The sequence below is a fragment of the Rhopilema esculentum genome, chromosome 3, assembly GCF_057945365.1.
Source record: "Rhopilema esculentum isolate cy_ngs chromosome 3, ASM5794536v1, whole genome shotgun sequence".
Taxonomy (NCBI): domain Eukaryota; kingdom Metazoa; phylum Cnidaria; class Scyphozoa; order Rhizostomeae; family Rhizostomatidae; genus Rhopilema; species Rhopilema esculentum.
The window spans coordinates 7560109-7573543 of record NC_142817.1 but is presented as its reverse complement, the minus strand read 5'-3'; the positions used below and the strand labels follow the sequence as shown (position 1 = coordinate 7573543).

The following is a 13435-nucleotide window of genomic DNA, read 5'->3' as shown; positions in this document are numbered from 1 at the left end:
ACTTAATTATAGAGACTCTGGCACCCACGGTAGTTAAGACTAGAGAGATGGCAGTATATTTACAAGTGAAAAGGAGGCTGTTAATAATGCGTATCATTCATGTGTATGATATATGTGCCTAATTTATGTGCATAATTAATGTGCATAGCTAGAAGTCCACGAATAGCCTATGGTTCCCCCTTTATTGTCAAACCTTTTTGTGTAAGCCTTCCATAATAATTTTTAAACAAACAATGCCATTGCTTCATGCATCAATTTTGTGTTTCATCGTCAATGTTAGAAGACCAAACCCAATTTTTTTCATTCTTACGACCCTTTAAGCAAGAAGCTAGACTTTAAAAACCTTAAGCAACATCACTGGCAGTTTGACAGAGTTCTAAACTTGTTTTTCCTCTCGCCTTGAATTTCTTTTACAACAAGACAATATATACAACAGTTTTCTTTCAAATTTTCTTCAACGTTTTGGCAAGTGCCTCAAGACGCTATTATCTTCTATGGGTCAACCAAAAGCTCCTTGAGTGTGTGGCTCGAAGAATAGAAAAAACTCTAAATACAGCATTAAAGATTTCTTTTGTGATGCTTGCAGGGGCCAAACAGTGTTAAAGTCGCTCGAAACTATGTTAGGTGTTTAATATTTAATGGTTCGTAGGCCAACTTCTTTGAATGATTATACGGCGGAGGTGTTTTATCTGCAAGATATGTGACCTGAATTTCAGTTTTTCTCACTATCGGCAACTTAGTCCTACGCAAATATCAAGATAACGAGCAACAAATTCCAAATCATATCAACGAGAAAACCATACATTTCATTCAATTTGAATTTGTTTTTACTATGATTGAAAGGCAGAGAAGAACGTGCCAGGCCATGAAAGTCCAACACAGAAATATTTGAATAATCTGTATCTGCTGTTATGTCTGCGAGCTTCCAGTCTAAGGTTAGAAATAAAAAAGGGTAAATAGGCTGCTACCAACGGAGGGAGAATCGAATAACTAAAGGGTAGAGCAAAGGGTAACGTAAAGGGGGTTTGATTTAAATTGCAGAGAAAATATGTTTCTTGAAGTATAATCCGGTATCGCGTAACACCAAACGAAAACAGTGTCGTGAAATTTAGGCCACCATTCGAAATGAGTAAAAAAGTAGGTTGACATACAAGGTGATTATCCACGTTTCAGGAAAGATCAAGAGAGCTGTTTGGTTTAAAAGGGCCGGTTTTTAAAGGAATTGGACGTATTTTAAGAGCCAAAAGTTTGGTCCTTAGATCAAGTCTTAGGATGTCAGAATATACACTGAAGTATGTATTTTAGTAGTTTGATACGAGCAACATATGGCGTTCTGTAATACTATGGAGTATTTTCTTAAATGTTTCTGATTGATTTTGCGACACAATTAATATTCTTTGGGTCTGAAAGTCAAAATCAAACTCTCTACTCGTCGTGTTATAAAAACGACAAACCATAAGATTTAGCAGCTTGTTGCTAGACCATTTTTGGTGCCTTATCGAAATCCTCTAAGCTTTTGAATCAAGTCGTTTTAATTATTTAGAAAACGAGGTGGTTTTCGACTCTTTTCTGCCTCAGGTACCTTCGGTGTCTTAACTCGATTGACACCTCCGAAAAACAGATGAATAGTTTGTTTACAGATACTGCAACTATCTTGGCCTCAAGGATTTCCATGTAAAGATATCTTTTAGTATTCTTTTAAATAAGATGTTGTGATAAGATTGCTCTGGCTTGTCTATCGAAGAAACACCTGTGCGCAGTGATAAGCTGGTAAAAACACAATACACACTGAAACACTAGCTTTGATTTGCGCCAAATATGGCCCGACGGCCTGTAATGAGATGAAGCTTTAAAATCCGAAGCTGCGGTGCGGTGAGCCTCACAATCGATTGTTGTGGTTGTGCACGAAGGACATTGTTTAAACGTTGTGCACTGGTCTTCAAAAAGCATTTCAAAATTTACGAAATTGTAGTGTTAAGCAAGAAGTTCGTATTGTTTTGGCTGTTTTCATCATTTTTATGGACTCAGCTTTTTCCTAAAGTATGGTTCCGTGAAAGTGGTTTAGTTTTATAAATTTTCGTTCTATTTTGAAATTTCGCAATACCAGAGGCTTGTTTGTGCACATTTGTAAATTTTCCCATGTTTTTTGTCGCTTTGAATGCCAGGCCTCAGCGAAAGAACACTATTTTCGCTTCTGTTACACGAAATCGGATGGAATTTCTTCCTATCGAAATCGGATTGAATTTATTTCCTCGACACACGATATTTTACGTAGCTTTGAGGCCTATTTTGTTTGTTTCTCTCTCCAAGTGCAGCTACACGATATACAATGCAAACTGTTATATGACTTTACTTGATGAAAAGGGATCAGTTTCTAGAGAACCCGATTGCAACAGTTTCGTGTAAATGCAACCCCGATCTATTATCAAAAGTCTTTCAATGGGAGATGACTCAGGTTTTATCCAACTAGCATGTATTTCGCCTTAACGTACGGCTGAGATGGGGAGACAGGGGGCAGGGGGAGGTAGACTGCGGTATGGCTTTCAATCGACTTTCCTATTGTTTTGGTGAGATTTCCCAAACGCGTAAAATATTTCGTATGTCACAAATATGTCAGTTTTTATGATGCATACACCAAAAGAAGATCATAATAACAGTTCTAAAAAAACAGGTAGAGGCTGAGAATGGTTCTTCAAATGTCCCTTTCCTGAAACCTGCCCCCTTGTCCCCGGATAGTTCCATCGTCAATGACACCTTCCATTTGCAATCAAATGACCTCATTTTGTGTACATCGCCACCTGCCCTTGCTGGCGCCAAAGCCGCTAGTCATGTTTACGATGTTCATGACAGATCATGGCTACATCTTAATCAAACAGTTCTTTGCAAAGCAGGTTTTCCTTGAGCATCTGTTTTGGCCTGAAAGCAGCGTTTCCTTTGTCGCATCTAGCCAACTACAGGAACGCGTTTTGCCAAAAATACCCTAAAAGGTTTATCAGATTTGAGGTTTTACAATTTTCAAGAACCTAGAAATTCATTTTGATAGATTTGATTGAGAGATTTATTACTTGATTAGGAGGCCTGTTTGACCTCTAATCTACATGTCTGGGTCAATTTGCAATTATGGTACCTGATGTTAAAAACATGGCTGCTGAATAACTTCCATTGCCAGCTGTTTTTATAAAAGTTTTATTATTAGAGCTTTGCTTCTTTTTTATTTGTAAATATATAAGTTGATTAAATTTATGTCTTTTCTTTACATGTTTGACTTTTACTATAAATTCAATCTTTCTTTTTATTATAAGTTCTATTTATTTTCATAATTTTGTTACAAATTAGTTTGAGATATTGTCAAAAGGGTTTTTTTATATTTAATCTCTTGATAGCTTGTTTTTTTACTTTTTATAAATTGTAATGAATGTTTTAATTGGATGGCCTCTTGAAAACCAGAAGATACTGAAGGGCAACTCTCCTTAAATGAGATTCAGTATATTTTGTTTCTCATGATTTGATCTTTAACATCGAGAGCATTTATTTATTAAAGTTACTTAACTTTAAATTGTGTTTTAAGAGTACCAAAAACGAGACAGTGTCGAAATGCCACTAAGCAAACATTTAGGCCTATTTTGTTATCACGAAGTACCTAATTTTTTCTTATTTCATATCCATTACTTTTAGTCATGTATTATCCTTTCCAGTATTCGTTTAGTACTTGCTTCATGCTCGTCCCTTCCCTCCCCTTCCCTCCCCTTCCCTCCCCTCCCCTTCCCTCCCCTTCCCTCCCCTTCCCTCCCCTTCCCTCCCCTCCCCTTCCCTCCCCTTCCCTCCCCTTCCCTCCCCTTCCCTCCCCTTCCCTCCCCTTCCCTCCCCTTCCCTCCCCTTCCCTCCCCTTCCCTCCCCTTCCCTCCCCTTCCCTCCCCTTCCCTCCCCCTCCCCTAATCGTGATTTAACGATATGAGCTTTGTTAACTTTTTGCTCTAAGGTTGAATACCCAAGCACTACCTTTAATCGCCAATTTGCTTTAATCATCAATAATTACATCTTTATCAATAATTTTATCAACTCCATGTTTTGCTCAACAAATCTGTTTCTTCTAAATCTATTATACAAATAAAATTAACTTGTATCTCGAGTAGTTGTATATCGAAGAGATGAAAAAGAATGTCTTCTGCCAAATAAACTTTTTTCTTTTTATCTTCAAGGTTATTGAGGCTATATATGATTTGGATCAAGAATTGACTCTTCATAACTCTTTCTACAAAGGTATGATTTGACAGATTTTGCTGCCTGATAATTTATAAATTATCTAAAGATTTCGGGAAATTGCAGATAATGCTTATGTGGTACAGTTTTAAGATTCAATTGTAGTTGTGGTTTTGGGCAAAAGTGGAGCTTTTGTGCTTAAAGGTCGCAAACAGCCGCAGATGTCTAAATTGCAAGCAAGTAATTATATTATAAGACGAGGCCAATGTATGGTATTGTAGCAATGAAAATTGCTGATGACACTCACTTAGGCTAAACGTCTTTGCCAATACATTCTGACCTCATTATTTTCGGAATTAAGATACCCTAATAAACCAAAGACTGTTAAAACATTGAGGCCACTTTTTTAAGAATAAGTTTATTATTTACAAGCGTGGAAATTAAATCTACGTGACGAGTCTATTGCACGTGCATTTCAAAGGAATGCTGATTCCAGCTTCTAATTCTGAATATAGTGTCATTCTCTATTTGCATATAAAGCACAACTCTCCCACACAATTCAATAGACATGTTGATATTAACATGTGGATATTGATATGACGTAAACAAATATTATATAAAGCAACATTGCATTGTTAGGCTAGATAGAGTTATGAATCAGACGCCATAAACAATGTGAGTATACTAAGTTTTATTTACGTTTGTAGCTTAGTCACCTGTGCTTCGATGAAGACACCCTATTGCTATTATTAACTTTTCAGCTCATTGTGACCACTCGGCATTTGAATCGGGAAGCAAGCGTCCCGTCCAACAACAAGGGGGGCCACGCAAATATGAAGGATTTTCCCACACACCACCAAGCTATGGCTCATCTCCACGGCAATCTTTTGGTGGAACAAGGGACTTTGCTCCCCAGAGGTATGGCTCGTCACCAAGGCAGGTGTTCGGAGGTGCAAGAGACGCTGCGAGGTAACTTGTTTGTTATTTACAATTTGTTTGATAAGGAGGCCATCGGTTGTCTTGGCAACAATGCGGGACCTGACTAAGAAGTGAATGGACTGAGGTTCTTAATAACAGACTACCTGTTTCCTTCGTACCGCAATTATTTTGAGAAACTGCAGGTGTAATTTTTGTAGCAGATACGATAGCTTCAGATTTAAAAAAATTGTGACCGCATGTGTACCTATATTTCGTCTTTATAAAGCCTAGTTGTTAGTGAACAAGTCCTTCTTAGAGTAATGTAATGCGCAGGGCTTCAATAAAACGCATGTAGAAGAATTATGCTAGGAAATACGTTTCTCGTTGGCAATACATTTAAACTTTCCAAAATGAAATACTCCTGCTACACGCATTTCAGGCAGGTGTTGCCAAAGATAATGCAGCTTTTGTTTGGAATCCTTTGAAACTATGTATCCTTAATACCTCTGTCAAATAAGGCTCAGATATCTAGCCTATTTCTTTAAATACAAAAATACAGATTTCCTAATACCAAGTCTGTAGTTTAAGTTTTTGGTATTGCCAAAGATTGTTTCCTCTCGTTTTATATCGTGCCTTGAGAATTTCGTGTATAGTGTAGAATCAAATTTGCTTTCTTAGATTTTTTAACGTCCTTTCATTAAATTAACTGATATTCGTTTTCGCAGTAATACTGTGGCTCCTCTGTATCTTACAACGTGTGGAATTAATCTTGATCAGCCATTACGTCATAATTAGTGTGACGTCATTATAATTATCTCCGAACAGATATTAATACATTAAAAATTCAAAACGTTATATCAGAAAGTAGTTAGATATAAAAAAATTCACATAAATGTAATGTTTGCCTTTTGATTCCTTTGTATGTTGTTTTTAGCATTTGAATGTATCGACTGTTCAAAGTGGTCAAAAATTCCTGTTCTCAAATGAAGATGCATATAAATGTAATGGAATCACCTTATAATGATAATTCAATTAAATTCCGTTTAATATAATAAGAATGAGTAAATTATTTGTCAATTTATTATTAGTTAAAAATAACTGACTGATCTCCAAAAATTCCTCTCCAATAGGATTAAGTACAGTTAAGTCACAATATTGGACAATCCTATTGGCTTATATTTTGCAGAATAGCCAATCAGATCGATGAGTACAATCATCATGAATTGGCAATTTAGGCTGATTCGCCTTTTGTTCTCGACCAACAGGGTCTTTATGAGTATCTAGCATTTTACCGGAGAATTGTTTTTTATTGTCAGCTATCAATGATAAACATTTTAATCCCAAGCATTTTTATCGAACAGTTAGTTTCTTGTTTTATGCACTGAAAAGGCCACGAGAAATGACCACGCCCTGGGCGATACCGTTTATTTGCCATTTTAAAAAAATTAATTTTTCATGATGTGCTGTATTTTTTCTGTTGTTATCATTTTATCGTGATGTTTAATAAATTCTAGACATAAGAGCAGTCGATTTTTGAAAGAATTTTTTGAATATCTGCTTTTTCCTTTCAATTATCGCTGCAAGATTTTTTCCTTTTTTATCATCATTGAAATAATTTAAAACATATCAACGATTACATTGGATAATTTGCCATTAATATTTGTTCCAGGTTACCAAATAAAAACCGTTAGCAAATAAGGGTAAGATGGTCCTAAGAATGTTTGACCTCTCATCATTTGGGCCATTTATTTTTGGGCTGTCGGTGCGCCAATCGCAAAGACGGTCATAAATAAAACCTAAACTGTTTTTGAGGGGGTTAAGAAGAAGAAACAATGGACTTCCGCCGACTAGCAATACCTTGTTCATGCAAAAGTCGCAAGCCATACGGCCATTAACTAATGCACGAAAAAAAAGAAAGAAGTTAACATTCATGTAAAAACCTGAAAATACTTAGACGTGGATTGGGTAAACAGGGTCGCAAGAAAAAACCTTTGCTCTCCACAGTCCAACTGCAGGTTTTCTTGTTACGTATGAGAATGAAATTTTGCCAAAATAACGTTTATACGCTCAAGGCTAATGCACAATTGCGCGCTTGGTGCTTACTCGAGCACTGCTACAATAAACACAAAGGTGCAATCTGTGCCAAAAACAAAAGCCCAAGGGGTACCGAAAAGGCGCAACCTGTCACATATTAAACGTGGTTAAATTTCATTTAATCAAGCTTTGAAAGCAGGAAAAGAGCCTACCCTAAAAGGGCTATACTTTGATTGACACTTGCAATTTTGCTGTAAGCGTCAACCATTGTGAATTGTAACGTGAACTAGGAACCTCGGGGGGAGTATGGTTACTTTGCATTCATTGGCTTGTTTCCCCTTTGGGACAAAATTATTGGTAAATTGTACTTAAAGAAGTCTAGTGAGACATGTCTTTGTCAATGAGCGCCATGGCGTTACTTGACTGGTCAGGACTTGCCCCAGTCCAATGTATTCCTCAACGTAGCGTTCGAGAAAATTTCACGATTCCTGCCAATTATCAATTATATTTAAGCATCAGCTGCTCCTTTGGCTTCCAAAGTTGTTATGGTTGGTTAATATGTCCTTCCCTGCACGTAAGTTTACATTTTCGTTATTTTAAAAGTTTCTTTTACGCCGTTGAAAGGGTCCATACTTCGGATTCAGCGCATAGGCAAAGTGACAAGTCGCCATTGCCCAAAGTAAGGTTTTATCTCCTTCGTAAAGGGGAATCCAGTTAAAGTCTCACATTATGGTGCATGCTAGTCCGTGACTGTTAGCGGAAGGTTCGGGTTAGCGAGCAATATTTCAAAGCATATTTGGGTCCAGGTTTTGAGTAAGTACCTGTGTGAGTACAAAAGACTATCCTTATCCAGGTAAGTACCTGTGTGACTTGGCGAAAACATGGCGGTCGCAATCAAGGACGGCGAGGAAGGCTTTTTTAAAAAAAAGAAAAATTAATGCCACACCGAAACCCCGCCTTATTTTCAGTTTTTAAGGACGGTTTGAAGGGTTTTGCCCGGAGGGTTGGAACACAATTTTTCGATTGTACTTTCTTAAGTTAGAAACTTAAGAAGGTTGGAACACAATTTTCTGCTACATTTCAAAACATATCAAGATGTTGCGTGGTTGTTTGTTTTGAGCCGAGGTTTGTTTCCATGTTTACAAAAGCCTCTGTCTTGATTCAGGATCAAGCGCTTATAATCAGAACCTCAAATTTGACAAGCAATGCCTAATTTCAAAGGAAATAAGAAGAAATGTGCCGCGAAATTCAATGTGTTATTTCGTGTTTACAGGTGCTGCCAATTACTTTTCAGCTCGCAATACACAAACATCTTTGAAGTTTTAAATTCTTCCACCTGCAGATTTTAATCTTTCCGTATCTGTAAGCGGATAAGCTCCATTCATATGCAGAAGTGATCGGTCTTTCAAAACCGTTCGCGGGGTTCTTTTGAGATATCAAGCAGACCCATTTAGAGGGGGCAGACTGCCCCAGGCCCCGAGCCGGGACAAGTTATACCAGAGCTCCTAACAATAATAACAACAAGAACAATCACAGTCTTAATTACGTCATAATGTGTCCCTCCTTTCTTTGTGCCCCAGGGCCCTGGAAAGCTAAGAAATTTCATAAAAGGACCGTTCATTTATTTCATATTTCGTTTACTTATCACCGTTGAGAATTTTCTATCAGATTTTGGAAAGCGCTCTTTTTTACAAACATGTTTATGTTCTTTTATGACCTGCATCCAGCAAAACAATCTACTAGAGAGAATGCCAACAGATATATACACACGATATACACAATTTTCCTTTTTCATCAACCTTTAACTTTTATTACAGCTCTTTTACGAACTTTACGAACTTCTCAAAACTATACTACAGTCACACCTCTCGCCTTTTCTTACGGTTCTCTGGTTACACGTGACCTAGAAATTAAGTTCCAGTTCTCTCACACCTCCACACTTTCGGGTATTTTCTAAGCATCAGCTGCTCCTTTGGCCCACGAGATTATGGATGCGCAAACTCCCGAGGGGCTTTAGATACATAGAAACAAAAGCAGCGAATATTAAGGTTCGCGAATAAAAGCGTCTAAAAATACAGAGTCCGGGAAAATGTTCATAATTCTTCCCAACAATTTCTTTTCAGAGAAACAAAAAAAGTTGGGTTTCCTCAATTCCTGTCATTGGCCCTCCGCTTGTTCCTAAGCCATCATAATGCTGCAATTATAGGGAAATTTTCGATATTTTCTGCAACATTTAGAAAACTATAGACACAAAGACTATCAAAGATCTTAGAAAATGAGATGCCAAAAAGTCACCAGACATCTCTCTATCAAGCTCGAATTTCCAAGGAGTCAGAAAAAGGAAACGAAAGTGACTTCAATGCACTTTGCAAATGCAAAAGGGACCAACATTTTCACTAGAAAGATTCGAATGCCAAAGACATTCAGCAATCCTGAGATGTTTAAGGTGCTCTGACATTTTAGAAGCTGATGTAAACTTTTGGTACAGTTTGCGTACATTTAAGTCTTAAGATTTTGATATAAGAGGGACAGGTTTTAGTGGGTGTGACAAAACTTGATTTGAATGTAGAATTCCGCAACAACAACAAAATCATTTAGTTTTCTTTTTACCGGCTTGGCATTCTCTTCTCACCCATCAACCATATTACATTTTATTCCCTCAACTGAAAATCTATATTTGAAAACTCAAACATCCGATCAATCTCTCTAATTATTTATTTTCTTTTAAAATTGTCTAGAGACTTTCAGTCGTCCCTTTTGCTTCTATTGCCCTTCACCTAGGAGAAGCAAAGTATACCGTTGATATATACATATTTTTGACGATATTTGAAAACCGCAAAGATTAGAGCTTTCAAGCAAAAATGGAAACTTTACCTTAGATTTTAGCCCAATGGTAATATAGATATTTAGTTCAACTAAGTACATCAAATGTTTATGGCCTAACAGGCCCGTCGCAACCGGGGGACTGGGAGGCTGCAGCTCCCCCCCAATAATCGTCAAGCTGTAGTATGTTTCCTTTATAACAGTGTACTGAACGAGAAGGAAAACAATGGGCAGCCCCCCCCCCCAATATGAATTCCATTCCGATGGCACTGCCTAATGCATTTACAGATGGCATCACTCTTTCCAAGCAGCGTACAGGATATTTTAGAATGTTGGGTTTTAGGGATTTGGTAAATTTCCCTCAAAGCAAAAGGATGTTCCTCTAAGGTGTAAGATAATTTTACGTATTGATATGCCCCTCGAATTAATTTGCCCATAACTATGCTGGCATCATAACATCTATAGGCGTTAATTAAACCTGGTTAAAAATTAAAACCTGGTTTACTTAACGCCTGTAATAGATCTTATGTGTCAAAGATCTGACCCATCTGTACCAATGCCTCCCGCTTGGAAAATACCTGCCTGGAAAATGCTCTCTGACATGTGTCTTCTGCATGAAGAACCCATTGCTTCGTAATTAAAAGTGATGATTAATAGCCTAATAAGAATGAAACACATCGGGATAAAAGGTAATTATCCTGAAAATATGTCCATCATGAAAAAAGCTTTCACACTTTAGTTTATAGGTGAATATTACCTAACTCATTATGGAAGTTACAATTGCACTTAGGTGTAAAGTAAAACGAATTCAATGCAGCAGGCCATTCCATTTTACATTTCAGTGGAACTATCAGTTAACATAACTTAATGATCCAAATATCAATACAGAGCTTAAACATTAAATTCAACATATTTAATTTTGTAAGTCAAACGGGGGAAAAATGTTGAGACAGCAAGTGCCTATGGTCAGAACAATTATAAAATTAAGAACAATGATTCTTATGCCTAGGCCATGTGAGGACATAAAACAAGAGATTATTTGAACACGATAAAATATTTATCTGTAAAATGCTTTATACTGTATTTTTGTCATCACATATGAAACATAATCTTTGAAATTTTTCTCGCAAGAAACCATTTATCGCAACTGTTGGAGACAAAAATCGTTAGCATGATGTAAGATTTAGGCACAGCCTGGACGATGAGGTCAATACCTTTTGGACCCTACTAAATATCGTCTATTAAAAAGTCATAGCTCCGCTTAGCGCAAACCAACCTAGATTCTTAGGCAACAATTTTTGACTGAGACACAGAAGACTGTATTTAGAGAATTGGCTTCAACCTGGGCAGATGGTTAATTTGCAAGAAAATTTGAGAAAATGGCAACTTTATTTCACCATAAACATTATAGAGCTTGAATTGAATATGACTAGCTCATTCTTTTTTGTTTTTAGTGAAAATTGCCACCTCTAACATAGATAAATCGAAGTAGTTGGGTTCGGTTTCAAACAGGTTGAAACATGACCGCGATGCTTTGCCTTATTTTATTTGTTTAGGGAACCAGTGGCAAAGAAAATATCGACAATTGGCATAACCTTCAATCTAAAGCTGAATACACTCTGTTTGACTTACAAATATAGTGACTACAAAAGTGTATTCGATATGTTTCTTTTGATACATGCGCCATTATCGTTACCATGGCGACAAATGTTTACGGCCCTTGTTACCAAACGACCGGCTATTGTGGACGATCGCCGACAATTGTCTTTTTTCGCAAGATGGCGATTGTGCACGATGGCCCAAGAGGAATGACAGTTTTAACTCCAATTAGAAAATGTCCCTTGTGGGAAAAATTAATTAGTTGTCACTGACTTAAAATTGGGGCTACGTTACCTTTAGAAACAAGCTTATCCACTTCTTGTTTTCAGTTGCTATTTTGAGTAGAGAAATAGTAAATTTGGGTTAGGCCTACAGTGAATGTAGACCCTACATAGTACACTTAGTGAACGATAAATCTATGGTTTATCTTTCCTTTTTGGTTGGCCATTGCGACAGCTTACACTTTATCACAGAATAAGAATAATTCGTGATTTCATGGGCCTTTCCATATTCGTGGAACCGATAAATTGTTTAATGATAAGATTATGCAGAAACGCGGAATCAGGGAGCAAAGAGAGAAAGAGTAACCCGGTAGAAATTAGTCCATTGTAAAAAATTAGGACAGCAAGAAAAATTGTACTTCCCAGAAAGATTTTTATAATAACATCTTGTTTGAAAAATTGAAAATTTTAATGAAATATCAATTGTCTAAAGAAAAAATAATCCCTGCAACCGATTAATTTTTCGTACGTCCATTTGTGACGAAGAATAAATAAGCTTGTATATACTCTTGATACGTAAAAAGTTCAAGAAGATGTTTTGTTTCATTTTAACACGTTTTTGTGTTAAGCTGGGGAAGTAAAGGGACTTCCTAATGATGGTTTTGAGGGCCGTGGCGGAAATGATATTCGTATTCAAAAGGGAACTACGAACAGAGTGGTGGCTTGTTTTACCCCCCAATCAAGAATACGTAATTGATAAAGTAGAATACTGATGTGCATTCAGTGGTGTAGTGCTATCAAAATAACAAGGGGGGCACTTGCACAAAATGTTGCGAAAATCAATAGCAAAAGTAGAAATTTGCCAATTTTTGGCATCAACAAGGGAGGCTCGTACCCCTGAGCCCCCCTAGCTCTACACCCCTGTGTGCATTTATTGGAGAGCAGAAACCACTAAAGCCCCCATTGCTTCTGACCACCTTCCAATGAGCCATATGAGAGCAATGTAACTTTTGCCGAGTTTCGTTGTTTTTTATAATTTGAGGCTCGAGTGTTGTTAAACATTGCTCCTATTTCAACATTGACTTTTTTCTACCACATACTGTATTAATTGATTCTAAGAGTTCTGTATAACGTTTTTGGTAGAACGATAGCTTTGGTGATAAAACCTGCTCTGCTTTGTAAACATACGAAAAAATTTTTCAAAATCACGTTGTTTTATCTCATCTAATATTTCACCCGAGGCCTTGGCACGTTCTTATGGTGTTCTTAATTTTGGCAAATCGAGTCCCGGTGTTCTCACGAAGAGTTCTCTTAAAAAGAGTGTACGTCATATTCGAAATTGACAAACGAGGCCACGTTTTCTAAATGCTGTTTGGCCCCAAGCTGCTCATCTTCTGAAAAGCCCCTGTTGAATATAGCAGCAGGTTGCCATCGAACTCCCAACAAAGCTTCAAATATATGGATAAGGCATAGCTGGGTGAAATTATAAGAGTCGACTATCAATACAGAATATATCTCATATCGTGTTGAAGTTGATCACCAGTTCGGTTAATTGAGCAGCAATCAAATCTTTATACGGGTACCAGAATAGAGGCGCTTTCAACTGAATTAGTAAACAAGCTAAGCTGCTGAAATGATTT

At 37.1% G+C, this 13435-nt stretch overlaps 2 protein-coding genes across 3 annotated transcripts in view; one reads left to right on the top strand and one right to left on the bottom strand.

The window, feature by feature from the left end:
- LOC135692843 (uncharacterized) overlaps positions 1–13435 on the bottom strand; it is a 152459-nt gene that overhangs the window by 99987 nt on the left and 39037 nt on the right. The window lies entirely within an intron of this gene.
- Positions 1–13435, top strand: part of LOC135692848 (eukaryotic translation initiation factor 4E type 3) — a 31789-nt gene that overhangs the window by 10884 nt on the left and 7470 nt on the right. Inside the window, exons 7-9 of the mRNA XM_065211177.2 lie at positions 4200–4260; positions 4962–5169; positions 6053–7726. Of these exons, the coding sequence (XP_065067249.2) occupies positions 4200–4260; positions 4962–5169; positions 6053–6059 (276 nt within the window). The 3' untranslated portion in view covers positions 6060–7726. The remainder of the gene's footprint in view (positions 1–4199; positions 4261–4961; positions 5170–6052; positions 7727–13435) is intronic.